General features: G+C 47.3%; 1 protein-coding gene across 1 annotated transcript in view; it reads right to left on the bottom strand.

The window, feature by feature from the left end:
* The window catches only part of SYTL2 (synaptotagmin like 2), a 128343-nt gene that overhangs the window by 38202 nt on the left and 75232 nt on the right, over positions 1 to 14909 (bottom strand). Inside the window, exons 3-6 of the mRNA XM_060235331.1 lie at positions 14490 to 14638; positions 11069 to 11201; positions 10258 to 10324; positions 5169 to 5271 (exon numbers count right to left, since the gene is read on the bottom strand). Of these exons, the coding sequence (XP_060091314.1) occupies positions 5169 to 5271; positions 10258 to 10324; positions 11069 to 11201; positions 14490 to 14638 (452 nt within the window). The remainder of the gene's footprint in view (positions 1 to 5168; positions 5272 to 10257; positions 10325 to 11068; positions 11202 to 14489; positions 14639 to 14909) is intronic.

The following is a 14909-nucleotide window of genomic DNA, read 5'->3' as shown; positions in this document are numbered from 1 at the left end:
ATTTGCCTTGCCTTCCTCTCCCTACAACAGACATGAGTTAGGTGGGGCTGAGAGAGCTCTAAGAGACAGCTGTGGCTGGCTCAAGACCACCCAACTGGGCACATGTGGAGCTATGGGGAATCAAACCCGGTTCTCCAGATTAGAGTCCGCTGCTCTTAATCACTACACAAAGCAGGAAGAAGTAAAATCCATGACTGAAAGATGGCATGAAGAGAATTGGGGAAGAGCTTGCGCATAAATCCATTCACACAGGAAGCCAAGTAGGTTTCACACAGAGTATGTACCTTAGACACTATCCATCTATCATCAACAATACACAGGACACTGAGAAACTAGGAAGACTCAGCACTCCATCTGCTTTTACACAGCTGTACTTTTGAAAGCAGCAGAAAAGCACAGAAATACCTTAGTGGAAGGTTATCTCTGCACTGCTGCTGTTACCTCCACCTCCTCTCTTTTTCTTGCTAATGCAGAGCCTGCTGATGATGCCAACCAGATACATACAAAAAGGGGCACTGCCTTACAGGACAGATAGGAGGAAAATGAGCTTCCTCACTAATACACTCCTGAATATTGTAACAGGGAAATGGGAAACTGGAAAGGAGAATGAATCTAGTGCTCAGCTCCAATGGGGGGGGGGGAATTATATGTAGTTTACATCCAGCCACTGCCATTTATATTACCCAAAATTAAGTGTGTGGATGGGGGGAGAGAGGCAAGGAAGAAAAGGTGAAGGAGAACGGACGATGTAGAGGCTTCTCTTTGAAAGGCAATCAGTAGAAAGGAACTGATATCCTAGTCTTGTTCTCCTGACACTGACCAGGGTATGAGGAATGCAGAGAGCTTTACTTGATCCAAGAAAACAAATTAAGGGATGGCCATTGTGTTCTTAAAGCAAGGCATTTCTGGCAACTCCATCAGCACTAGATAGGAACAAAAACATAATCAGTATTTTACACAGTGGGCAGTAAGTGAGCAGTCAAAGACACCCTACAAGAGAGCCAGGATGATGGGGTCTGTGCAAAAGAGGGAACTTTGTTTTAAGGGGTTTTGTTGAACTGATTACATACAATGTTCATTGGTGCAGCTGGGAGATATCTAGGCTTCTGTGTGTGTGTCTTTTGGTCTTTCTGATATTTCATGTACTGGGGACAGAAGCAGTGTTCCCTCTAAGCTGAGTTAGTGTGAGCTAGCTCACAGATTTTTAGCCTCCAGATCACACTTTTTTGTCTTAGCTCAGGAAAGATGGCCCCAGAGCACAATGATTTAAGCAGTAGCTCACAACTTTAATGCCAGTAGCTCACAATGTAGAATTTTTGCTCACAAGACTCTGCAGCTTAGAGGGAACATTGGACAGAAGTAAGTTCTAGCTAATATTTTCTTTTTGCAAAAAGTCACAAGGAACTGTAGAATATCATCTGTGAAAAAGAAATGGGTGAAAAAAAAACCCATGTGTTGGATGCAATTGGTAAATAGATAAGCAGAAAAACACAGAGACGGATGTTTGTGTGTGTGTATCCAGTTATGTCCTACTTATTTCCATATAACAAAACATCCCAAAGGAAATTCTGAGATGAGACCTTCATGAATCCTCCTGGCTACAATAGGACAGAATTCCTCACTTTCTTTAGTGACTGACTGTTCTTTTTGGGACAATGAACTTTTTTTTTTGGGGGGGGGGAAGCATCAAAGATAAGCTGCTGCTAAACTGTATTCTGTTCATTTGAAGACTGAGATTTTTTTTGTTTTGCCAAATCCACCCCTCCCCTCCCCATACCAGCCCCTAGAAGCCCCAAAAGACAGCAGAAGGTGGCAGCCTAAACTCTAGGTGGTGCAGAATTACAGATGAAAAGAAATCCTGGACATGTCATTTGTTGTTTATATGAACGCAGCTCGGGTTGATCAAAGGCACTGAAAGAGTTAACACCAAAAGAATAGGCGAAAGGGGGAAGAAATGTTTGCGTTGACACTTAAACAGAGGCGGGTCCTCCTGGCTTCTGATTGGCTTCGACTCCCATCCAAAAACTGCCCCCCCCCCTTTTCATTTCTCCTCCTCCTGCTCTCCGGGTCCCAGGGGAGGGGAATGGGGAATAGTGAGAGAGATCAAAAATAAACCTCTTATGTCAAAGCAGGGGGAAGAAAGTATAAATACTGAGGTCTCCGCAGCTCTCTTTGGTGCTTCAAAGTCTTCGGAAGGAGTTACCCAGGGGGAGACAGAGAGAGAGATTCCTAGGGAGAAACACTCAGAGAAGAGGAGGGCAAGGAGAGAAAGAGAGAGAGAGAGAGAGAGTGAAATCAGAATCCCCCCAGCGCTTTTTGCAGCTCAACGCTCTTTTTCCCAAGTAGACAACTCGCATCTTTTTTTTTTTTTTTTTCATTTTCTATGCTGGTGCTGCTACAATTTCATATGATCTGACATCTTTCCCTTGGAAAGAAAGAAAAAAAAAAGTGGAGATCGGGTACCAGAAGCCAGTCCGCAGCCAGCTTCTAGGGAGAAGGATTTTTCTCCAACTCTCTCTTGCCCCGCTGCTAAATTTTGGCGACAGAAAGCTCATCACTCTCTCTTTTTCTGGTCGAGCTTTTGTGCTCTTCCCTATCAAAAGGCACTAACCTTGGGCAGAGGGGGTGTACCAAATTTTTTTTTGCTGCTGTTGTTCTCTTGGGTCTTCCCCCTCTCCTGCAAGAAGCCTGCATTTTGCAAACTTCTAAAGCAGCTGGGCGGTTGCAAATCTCTCTCTCTCTCTCAGTTGCTGCCATTTGCGGTTCCCAAATCCTGGCCTCGATGCCCCTTCATCGGCAGCCCTTCCCCGGCAGGCTGGCACCTGCTCACGCCCCCTTCCCCTTCTCCTTCCTGGGCTGCTTCTTGATGCTTCTCCACCGTGCCTGGGCATCGCCCGCCCAGAGCGCAGACTTCCAGGAGGTGGTGCCAGTCTGGACGGCATCCCCTGTGGACGGCGACCCGCCCCCCCTCCCTACACCATTGCTTCTACCTAGAAGCCAGGCATTACCATGCAGTGCACCCAGCCATTATCATATCATGCTCCCCTTTCCAGTCCTCGCTCCAAGAAGCGGCAACCAACGCACGGTAAAAATGCAAAGGCAGTCACCTGTGCAAGCACCAGTGGAGAACAAACAAATCTCTTATGACTCCAGTAGCGCCACAACACTCTACAGACCGAGCCCCACAGCTGAACAGGTGGAGGGAGGGAGGGAGGAGGCAGAAAAGCTACCCCAGCTCCTCTCTGCAGTCTCGCAGTCGCAAGGGAGGCGCCGGCCCGCCCGCCAGCTGCCCTCAGGCCCAGGCCAGCCGCCTCCCTCTCCCGGTTTCCCGCCCTTTACCTTGAGGTAATCGTTTTCCGAGCGCAGCTCTTCTATCTCCCTCAGCAGCTCCTCCTCGTCCTCCAGCTGCCTCTCGCAGGCGGGATCCAGGGGGGCTTTGTCGGCCAGCCTCCCGCTTCCTGCAGGCGGGGCACTTTTGGAGGGCGCTTTCTCCAGGGCTCTCCCCAGGACGCCTCGCTGCCTTGCGGCTGCTCTGCCCAAGTTGCCAGGGGAGCGGGCGGGACAGGGGGCGCTGCGGCCGCTTTGCTCGCGGCCTCCGAGGAGGGCGAAGCATGCTGGGGGCCGCTCGCCTCCGGGCTGCTGCCTCCCGCTGGCCTTGCCGCCTGCCTGCTCCTGGGCCCGGGCTGCCTTCTTGCTCGAGAGGGCGCTTTTGGCGCTGCCTGCTTTGCCGGGCGAGCCGCAGCCAGACCAGACGCCGACGCCGCCTTGGCGCCCTGCAAACAGCTGCGCCGGGAGAGGCGGCTCTGAGGGGCCAAGAGCTCAGGGGTGTAGCTAGGGCTTTGGGGCGGGTTGGGGTTGGTGCGCTGCTGCCGCCGCCGCCGCTGTGGGTTGTAGTTCGGGTTGCAGCGGCAGCGATGGCGGCGGCGGGTGGCGGCTGCTGCCTGCCTGTGCCCGGGCCGGCGGCGCTGAGTGGGGGGGGGGCTTCCGAGTGGGGAGGGGAACGAGGCTCTGTACTCGTAGCCGGCCATGGCTGGGGCGCAGGGAGAGGGGCAGCAGCGCGAGGTTGGTGGGTCGCTCCGTCCTCCCGCCTTGCCTTTCCCACCTTCAGAAAGAAAACAGCAGCGGCGGCCCCACATGCGCAGAAGAACCACCCGGCTTCGTGAGTGACTGGAGAGCGCGGCCCCCTCCTCGGCTTCCGTACTTCGCTCCGCTTCCCTCCCCCGGTTCGTCATAGCCCGCCCCTCTCTTCCCGCTCGCTGCCCGAGATCATCCCGCCGCCATCTCCTCACCATTGGATCCATTTTGGCGAACCCGGGATTTTTAATGGTCCCGGGGACCCCAACTCGTGACATGGGAATTTGGGAGCAAAGGCGGGACTTTCCCGGCTGGTCGGGACGATCTGGCCACCCTAGTTGGACTGGATGGGCCACTGGCCTGATCCAACATTGCTTCTCTTATGTTCTTATGTAAAACCAAGACCTAAAAAAGAATTGAGGAAGGTGATGACTTGTCTAAAGTTTAGAAACTGCTTTAAAGTAGAGATAAGTCCATAGCGCATGAAAATAATACTGTTTCAAAGAATCCCGTGTGTTTCTGCTTCATTTCCCTCTTTGAGAGTTCTGGCACCTTTTTCTGGAAAAAAAAGCCCAACTCCACATGCTACTCCAAAACAATATAAATAATTCCTTGCAGGTGGCCATTTCAGCTTCTCAAAATGGCAGCGACTGCGGGGGGGCGGGGGGGGTAGAGGCAGGAGCCTCTCCCTCCTTCCATTGCACAGTTCCAGGGCCAAAAGAGCTCTCTTGATCTTTAAAATGGCATTCTGCAACTCACGGTCCTCCCCCCTACAACATAGATCATGTCAGCAGAGGCCAAAACCTATCCATCAGTTCCTGCCCCAAATGATTATAACTTGGCATTGTAAGACAGTTATGCATAACAAATGTGTCAAATGCATTTTTTCTGGCTTTCCTGTGATTTACCCTGTCTAACTTTTATTTATGTCCGGTGGCACGCTCAGCAGAAAGGCAAAAAATGCTCTTAACCATTCCTGGGACACTTCTTGAGAACAAAGCGTCCTTAACACGAACCAAAAAAATGCACGCAATGACTTGCTCAAGTTTTCAGTAACTCTGTAGAAGCAATATGGAACTTTTAAAAGTATTCACCCTTCTTTGATGCCTCTGATGAACCAGAAATTCCACGTTCAGAGTGCTGACTTTTTGCATCGTCTTCTGACAGATTTGAGTTGTTAAAGGGATTCTTCCTTTCCTGGAACAAAATGAAGTATTTGTGTAAGTCTATACTTAATGTAAAGCATTAGGGAAGACACCAGAAAGGAAGAAAAGCAGCATGGCCAGAGCTTTTTGTTGTTGTTGCAGGAACTCCTTTGCATATTAGGCCACACCCCTCTTATGTAGCCTATCCTCCAAGAGCTTACAGAGCTCTTAATACAGGACCTACTGTAAACTCCAGGAGGATTGGCTACATCAGGGGTGTGTGGCCTAATATGCAAAGGAGCTTCTGCTAGAATTCCACCCCTGGGCCACACACCCCTGAGGTAACCAATCCTCCAAGAGCTTACAGGGCTCTTAGTTCAGGCCAACTGTAAGTTCCAGGAGGATTGGCTACATCAGGGGTGTGTGGCCTAATATGCAAAGGAGTTCCTGCTACAAAAGAAGTCCTGGGCATGGCTAGAAAAGAGCCTTCTATAGAGTAAAAAGAACCTAAATAAAATAAATGGGCAATTATGACATGGACAGTAGGCAAGTGCTTACCAGAACCCAGAAAAGAAACCTGAATTTAATGAAAGATAGCAACTACACACCAGTGTTGACATCACTCCTACCTTCCTCCTTCCATCCCACTGGTGTAGAAGCCCCAGTGTGGCACCAATCACACTGCCCTGCCTATGGCCGGGCAACCTCCTTTCCTCCCTCCCACACATGCCACGCTGCAAAGCTGAACTGTAGCTCGGCTATGAAAGAAAAGAAGCCCATTCAAGGGCTAAAAAGTGCCAGAGGTGCAGAACTTAGTTCCAGCCCTGACCCGGCTTGGCTACAGAGGCACAATCCCCATGGATGCTTTGCCCAACACCACCTCACACTTTTTCCTTCAACATGGCTCAAAGTGGATAGTCAAACAAGGCCTGAGAGTCATGCCCAGAAGGAACACAGCATCATGAGGGCATTCTCGGTAGAAAGCATGGGTGTACAGTTGTCCACTCAGGGAAATAACCCCATGTGGAAGTAGCTGCAGTTTCCTTCTACAGAATCCGATCATCAGAAGAACATCAGAAGAGCCCTGCTGGATCAGACCAGTGGTCCATCTAGTCTAGCATCCTGTCTCACGCAATGGCCAATCAGTTCTTCTGGAGGGCCAAGAAGAGGGCATAGAGGCCGAGGCCTTCCCCTGATATTGCCTTCTTATTCCAGGATTCAGAGGACTCTGAATGTGGAGGTTCCCCTCAGTCATCATAGCTAGTAGCTACTGATAAACCTACCCTCTATGAATCTATCTAATCTCCTTTTAAAGCTGTCTACACCTGTGGCCATCAACACATCCTCTGGCAGTGAATTCCACATTTTAACCATTCTCTATGTAAACTAGTCTTCCAAGGAATACCAGGGCTGTGACTAGAGGCAGGTAATGGCAAACCACCTCTGAACGTCTCCTGCCTTGAAAACCTTAAGTCAGCTATGACTTGACAGCACATTCCACCATTGTCTATTACTCCAACCAGCATTGGCTCTTCAAGATCTCAGGCAGAGAAGGGTCCTTCCCAAAACCTGCTTCCTGAGCTTTTAACTGGAGGATACAAGCAACTGAACCCAGATCCTTCAGCATGCACTCTTAACAACTGAGTCTCTCCCAAAAGGTACAACAAAGCCATATTTATTGAGGCAATACAAAAGGGACAGCTCTAAGCATTTGACTAAGTTAACAAAAGAGCAATACTTCCACAGAAAGACTAAGATAATTTGGAACGGCAGGGTGGAGGATCTGGGCTACCCATCTCCCTAGAATCCTCAGTGCCAGCAAATACCCTTGCTATTTATAAACAAGGCAAGATGATAATGGTGAAAGTCCTGATGATGTTTCTCCAAGATGTGAAAAAGACATTGGGGAGGGGTGGCGGCTCAGTGGTAGAGCACTTGCTTGGTAAGCAGAAGGTCCCAGGTTCAATCCCCAGCATCTCCAACTAAAAAGGGTCCAGGCAAATAGGTGTGAAAAACCTCAGCTTGAGACCCTGGAGAGCCGCTGCCAGTCTGAGTAGACAATACTGACTTTGATGGACCGAGGGTCTGATTCATAAGAACGTAAGAGAAGCCATGTTGGATCAGGCCAATGGCCCATCCAGTCCAACACTCTGTGTCACACAGTGGCCAATATATGTATGTGAGTGTGTATATATATATATGCACACACACACACAAACATATATACATACATACATATACACACATATATACACACATACACACACACACACACACACACATATATATATACTGTGGCTAATAGCCATTGATGGACCTCTGCTCCATATTTTTATCCAATCCCCTCTTAAAGCTGGCTATGCTTGTAGCCGCCACCACCTCCTGTGGCAGTGAATTCCACATGTTAATCACCCTTTGGGTGAATAAGGACTTCCTTTTATCCCTTTTAACCTGACTGCTCAGCAATTTCATTGAATGCCCACGAGTTCTTGTATTGTGAGAAAGGGAGAAAAGTACTTCTTTCTCTACTTTCTCCATCCCATGCATTATCTTGTAAACCTCTATCATGTCACCCCGCAGTCAACATTTCTCCAAGCTAAAGAGCCCCAAGCGTTTTAACCTTCATAGGGAAAGTGTTCCAAACCTTTAATCATTCTAGTTGCCCTTTTCTGGACTTTTTCCAGTGCTATAATATATGCACTTTTTCCAGTGCGGTGACCAGAATTGTACACAGTATTCCAAATGAGACCGCACCATCGATTTATACAGGGGCATTATGATACTGGCTGATTCAGTACAAGGCAGCTTCATATGTTCATATGACATGTCCACTTCCCTTTGCGAAACATGAAAGCTTCCCATCCCACGCAGCTTTATCAAGAGAGCTCAGCAGATTAGTATCTGCTGAGAAGATACTTGGTCATCAAAATAACACTGCACTGCCGGAACACCGATGAGACCTCTCCTTTTAATAAATACAGCTATGCCTGTAGGACATGGGTCCAACCCTCTGGTCTAGCCAGAACTACCAGACATGACCGTTGTTCTGGTTTGACCATGGCCCAAAGCTGTTTCCATCCCCTCCTTCGCTCCAGCCGGGGCAGTTTTCAAAAAGGACTTGATGAGATCACCCCTTATCTGATCAAACAAAAGCTTTGCCCCATAGCTATCACTCATGAATGTGGAAATACTGAAAAAGTAACATTACCAGACGGTCCTGTCATATTGAACGCTCTGTATTTCACTTTGTACCCATTTCACCTTTCTACCTCTCTGAACCTGAATTGTTTAAACTCAGTATTTTTATCTCATTTTTTGCTCCTAGATCAGGGGTCGCCAAACTGTGGCTCGGGAACCACATGTGGCTCTTTCACACATACTGTGTGGTTCTTGAAGCCCCCACTGCGCCATCAGCTGCCTTGGAGAAGGCATTTCACTCTTTAAACCACTTCTCCAAGCCATGTCAGCCAGTGCCTTGGAGAATTCATTTAAAGTTAAAGTTGCTTTCTTTCATCCCTCCCTCCTCCCTCTCCTGTCTATTTCCTTCCTTCCTTCCTCTCCTGTAGGTCTCAAACATTTGCTGTTCATGCCTTGTGGCTCTCAAACATCTGAAGTTTATTCTATGGGGCTCTTATGTTAAACAAGTTTGGCCACACCTGTCCTAGATTACTTACGCTTAATGGGGAACAGATGCTCTCCCCAATGCGAGGATCTAAAGAAAAAGGAAATGGCAAATGGTGGGCATATTTAGGATTTTAAGCAGCCCTTTCTCCCTGCTTGCAATGGCTTTCAACCATGAGCAGAGTGGTTTCATTGTTATTTAGTTAGTTCACTTACGTCAGGGATTCCCGTGGTATCTGCCAACATCTTTCCTGGTGCCCACAATGTGTTTTTTAAAAGTGGGTGGGGTCAGATGGGACTTTTGCCCAGGAGAGCTTCTGATTGGCTGTGCTCCTAGAAAGTTTTATGCATTCTGTGCCCTGACACTAGCGTGGAACCCTTCCTCATATTGTCAGGAAGGCCATTCTACTAGGTTCAGACTGTGTAAGGTCACTAGTCCTCCCCCCAGCCACTACCCAGAAATGTAGGGGGCAGGGTGCTTGATCTAGGTTGGAAAACTCCTGGAGATCTGGGGAGGAAAAGATCCTCAGTGGGGTACAATGCCACAGAATTTGCTGCAGTTGACTGGCTACCACTAAATTACTCTTTTCGCTGTGTTGTTATGCCTGAAGCAGTGTATTTCTGATTTGGATTTTCCACACTGCAGTCCATTGTTTTGATTACAGGCAAGACCAGTTACCTGTCCCCTGTCCCAAGAAGCAATGGGAAGAAAATCAAATTAAAAAAAACAGTGATGTCACCATGTGACTCCCAGGTAATATCCAGAAGTGGCATACGTCAGCTCTAGCAATCACCAGAAACTCTATGGTTTTACAATACTGTTTCCGGTGATTCCTAGAGCCACTCTTTGTCATTTCCAGTTTTCATATGGAAGTGATGTAGTGATCTTGGCAATACCTCCTCCACACATGGAGCTCATGTCCTCAGTCCTCCTTGCCAGGCTCAGCCAAGGAGAGATGATGTACTTATCCTGCTCATGGTTTTTCCTCTCAGAAAATGTATATCAAGGCCTTCTGTCTCCCCTCTTTTAGCCAGGCTTGTTTTCAGCCTCATAAGACTGAAGGATTCTGTGTTGTTTTTTTGGTGGTGGTGGTGGGGGGGAGAGGTTTGCCATCTTCTGGATGTGGAGCAGGGGTCACTGGGTATGTTTGGGGGAATTTATTTGTGAATTCCCTGCATTGTGCAGGGGGTTAGACTAGAGGACCCCGGAGGTCACTTCCAGCTCTATAATTCTAACACATTTGATTAGCCTCGTGAGAAAACACACAGAGTTATCAACTCCTTGTTGTCCTTAGGACATACCCTTTGATGAACCCATCGATACTGGCTGCACGTGGCCACGGTTGGTAAAAATGCGGTCTTTTCTTCCATTCAATGTAAAAATAAGCCATAGATTTCCTTAGGACAACAGACCCACCTTTGATGGTGACACAGCTGCCTTCTTTGTGTCTTCCTGGGGCGTATCTCTGCTGAACACTGTAGGGCTGTACAAAAACACAACAAAATCCCCCAGCTAGTTACTTCAGGCACGCTAAACCATTAAACTGGTTTCACAATTAAAACACTAAGCTTCTGAGTCCCGGAGCCAGGAGGCAACATCAGGGGAAAGCACTGGCCTCTGTGTCCTGTTGTTGGCCCTCCAGAAGAACTGGTTGGCCACGGCGTGAGACAAGACGCTGAACTACATGGGCTATTAGTGTGATCCAGCAGGGCTCTTCTGATGTTTCTAGTTAGAGAAAGAGAATAATCTTTAATAAACTAGGTGAAAATGCTGAATTGCAACTGATATGCAACTGAAGCTCAAGACAATACATCCACCTGGATTCAACCAAGACCTAGGTTTCCTGTCTTCATGAACCAATGCTGATTTCTCTATGCCTATCACCCCTCTGCATTTCACCTCTAATCCAATCAAGCCTGCTATTGTTATTTTACCTGCTGTTGTCATTTGGCATCTGAAATCACTCAACTTTCCAGTATTTAAGATAAACGGGCTCACATTCTAGGTGTATCTAAAAAAATGAGCAGTAATTCTCAAAAGCCCATGCCCTGCCACAAATTTGGTTAGTCTTTAAGGAGCTACTGGACTCTTGTTATTATCTACTGCAGGTAAAAAATGTAATAATCGCAATGTTGAAAGTTACGGCGGACTGAACTAGTTGCTGAACTAGTTTACCATTTGGAAAGGTTTATACACGAATAACCAAGAGAAAGTTTGAGAGCCTGACCTCAGACTAGATTTCGATTCCCCTTCTGTCTCTTCTAAAGCGCCAAACGGCTCTGGAGGCGTGAAGACTTCTTTATCGACATTGTTCACCCAACTGTTTTTTTTTCTCCCAGACTTATTCTGATTCAGCTCCGCTAAAATATCAGGGGAGGAAACAGAGAAGAACAAAAAAGGAAAGATGCTTACCTTGTTCTTTATCCATGCACGCTTAAACCTACACATCAGTTAAGTCACTAACAATGAAAACAACCAAAAAGTTTAATTTGAAAACGTGGAATCTGAAGGCTGGGTAACTGCAGTACATAGTTAAATCATGACCTTCTGGTATTACCCTCTGCACACTAAAGATTCTAAATGCTGAACGGCAATTCTGTTCATCCATCACTAAATATATTTTTAAACATCCGCACTGCCTTTTAAACATAATTAATGCTTAACAGCCTTTGGGCAAAGCCTTATTCAGATGAATGGGACTCTCAAGAGAGAGTAAATATCCCCTTAGTCATCTCCACCAGGCTCGGGACAGTAGAAATTACTGATGAATGATTGGTTGTTTACCTCATTCAGCCTCACAAGAACCGTAGGACATACAATAACCATTAGTCCTATTCAGAGGTCGTTTTGTAGAAAAATAGGTGGCGGAGCTCATTAGCATAAATCATTAGCATATGCCACCACCACCCCCCCAGCCAAAAGCAACCCGATGCAAGAAAGGAGAGCCCCAGGCGAGCGAGGCCTGCTTGCCTGGGGCTCTCCTGGGCTGGCTTCCCCCTCAGTCAAAAGGCCAGCAAGCCACCCACCGCCCAAAATCACATAAGAAGTGGAGAAAGGGTGGCGTGGGCTTCTCCAGGGGTTAATGAGGGCTGCTGAGGGCATGGCAAAGCCCCTGGTGGCTGGCTGGCTGGGGTTGTTATGCAGCTGCACCTACTATTCAATGGACAAGGTAGGTAGCGGGGAAGAGGGGGAACCCTCAGAAAGGTTCAGGATCTGCCCAAACCAAAACGATGAGCCCAGCATTGCCATTTGCTGAGGCCAAAACAGCAGTTCTCCCCCACCAGTATCCCACTCAACCCCTTTCACCAAGATATATCCCACTCCCCCAAGAGCACATCACTTATTTAGGGTTGTCAACCTCCAGGTGCCACCTGGAGATCTCTTGCTGTTACAGTTGAATCAAGATCCATTTTCCTGCAGAAAAGTAACTGATTTGGAGGGTGGATTCTATGGCGTTGTACCTTCCCATCCCAAACTCTGCCCTCCCCAGGCTCCACCCCCCAAATAGCCAGGGATTTTCCGACGCAGAATCAAACACAAATGGTGTTAAAGTACTACTCTCTTTACTGCATACAAGAACAGTTTCAACCAGTTTTCTCTCTAAGCTGAGTTAGCGTGAGCTAACTCACAGTTTTTTAGCCTCTGGCTCACACATTTTTGTCTTGGCTCAGGAAGGATAGCTGCAAAGCAAACTAATTTATGCAGCAATTCACAACTGTAATGCCAGTAGCTCACAAAGCAGAATTTTTACTCACAAGACTCCACAGCTTAGAGGGAGTACTGAACAAGTGCCTTCCTGATATTTAGCAGTTTTTAGAATTGTGAGATTACTATCCAAAACAAGCATTTGGGGATGGGGGAGTGCAGAAGGAAAGAGAACAACTGGACAGCCTACTGCTCAGCAGGGAGGGGCTGTGGCTTAGTGGCAGTGCATCTGCTTTGCGTGCAGAAGTCCCAGGGTTCAATCCCCAGCATCTCCAGTCAAGCAAATCGAATGAGTGGGTGACGGCCCTGAGCTGAGTAGCCCAGTCTCAGAAGCTAAACAGGGTTGGCCCCGGTTAGTACTTGGGCGGGAGATCACCAAGGAAGTCAATATGCAGAGGAGGCAATGGTAAACCACCTTTGAACATCTCATGCCTTGAGAGCCCTATGGGGTCACCATAAAACAACTGTGAATTGACAGCAAAAAAAAGAAGTAGGTGATGGGAAAGACCTTCATGTTGTCAAAGGCTTTCACGGCCGGAGTCCATTGGTTGTGGTAGATTTTCTGGGCGGTATGGCCCTGGTCTTGGCATTATTTGGTGAAGTGGTTAAGTTTGGTGTAGTGGTTAAGTGCGTGGTCTCATATCTGGGAGAACCAGGTTTGATTCCCCGTTCCTCCATTTACACCTGCTGGAATGGCCTTGGGTCAGCCATAGTTCTCGTAGGAGCTGTCCTTGAAAGGGCAGCTGCCATAAGAGCTCTCTCAGTCCCACCTACCTCACAGGGTGTCAGTTGTGGGAGGGGGGAGGTAAAGGAGATTGTGAGCCGCTCTGAGATTCAGAGTATAGGGTGGGATACAAATCCAATATCATCATCATTGTGAGACCTGACATTTCACCTGCAACTGTGACTGGCATCCTCAGAGGTGTAACCCAGAAAACTGGAGTTCTCTCTGGGTCAAACTGAGAAGACATTGGTAGGCAGGTAATTATATCTACTCAGGCAGGTGGGGTAGGGTCACAAGATAATGACTCAGCCCTACCTCACCTTCCTGAGTAGGTATACTCCACCTGCCTGGCATTAAAGCTGTGAGCTACTGCATAAATTAGTTTGCTCTGGGGCCATTATTCCTCAGCTAAGACAAAAATGTGTGAGCTGAAGGCTAAAAACACTAACTCACACTAACTCAGCTCAGAGGAAACACTGCTTGATACTGCAGAGTGGGGGAAGAGGCATTCCTGCCTACACCGCCCTCTTTTCCTGATCTGAATCAGCTCTAGGAGGTGTTATTTGCTCCATTTTAGAGCCGCACAGGCATGGAATACCCCAAGTACAGCTCCAAAACAGGGCAAATAACAGTCCCAGGGCTATTTTGGTTTCGGAAAAGTGCACAGAGGGGAGACAAGAGCATGTCTTTTCCCCATGCTAGACAAATTGGAACAGCACTTGAGGATAAGAAATGGAACGTCCACGTAGAAGTGTATGGTTGTGCATTGACAGGCTGTGCCTCACAAAAGCTTGTGTCACAATACACAGACTTTAAAAGGTTCCCCAAGAAACTTTGTTTTTATGCTTTTATCAGTCCAACACAGCTGTCCTTCAGGAATTCAGTGCCCTGTTGAGTTGGTTAAGAAGTACATTAATAGGCAGGGCTTTTTTGTAGTAGGAACTTCTTTGCATATTAGGCCACACTCCCTTGATGTAGCCAATCCTCCAAGAGCTTATAGTAGGCCCTGTAAGCTCTTGGAGGATTGGCTACATAAGAGAAGCATGGCCTAATATGCAAAGGAGTTCCTGCTACAAAAAAGCCGTGTTGATAGGTTTTTATTTTGTAACTGATTATTATATATTCTTGTTTGAGCAGAGTTCCACAGAACAAAATAACTCCTTCTCGAGTCAGCACACACACAAAGGTACCTACCACTAGAAAAGTGTCACACACTTACCTACTGTCAAGGGCTTCCTTCTCATAGATGCACGAATGAGGTCCGCACCATGGATTTTATCTCTGTGCCTCTTGGACTTGGCTTCATAAAACCATTGCCCACTCATGTTCTTGACCTGGTTGTCATCTTTGACTTTTTCAGGTAAATGCCTGAAGAGCAAAAAGAGGCAAATAAGATTACATTACCTTGCAGAGGAGAGAATTAAAAGCTCCTGTTCCACAACTGACAATATCAGGGAAAGAATCAAGGACCATAGAGGTTGCTGACAAATAAGCACACATACACTGTTCTCTCTCTCACACACACAGAGACTGTATTTATTTACTTATGTAAAATATTTGTGTGCTGCTTTTCCGCTCAATGCAGGTCCTTAAGGTGAAAAATTAAAAGATTAAAATCAACTTTTAAAACCAGTATGTG

Source organism: Heteronotia binoei, chromosome 3 (genome assembly GCF_032191835.1).
Source record: "Heteronotia binoei isolate CCM8104 ecotype False Entrance Well chromosome 3, APGP_CSIRO_Hbin_v1, whole genome shotgun sequence".
Lineage (NCBI taxonomy): Eukaryota > Metazoa > Chordata > Lepidosauria > Squamata > Gekkonidae > Heteronotia > Heteronotia binoei.
The sequence above is the reverse complement of the archived record's forward strand: the minus strand, read 5'-3'. Positions and strand labels throughout refer to the sequence as shown.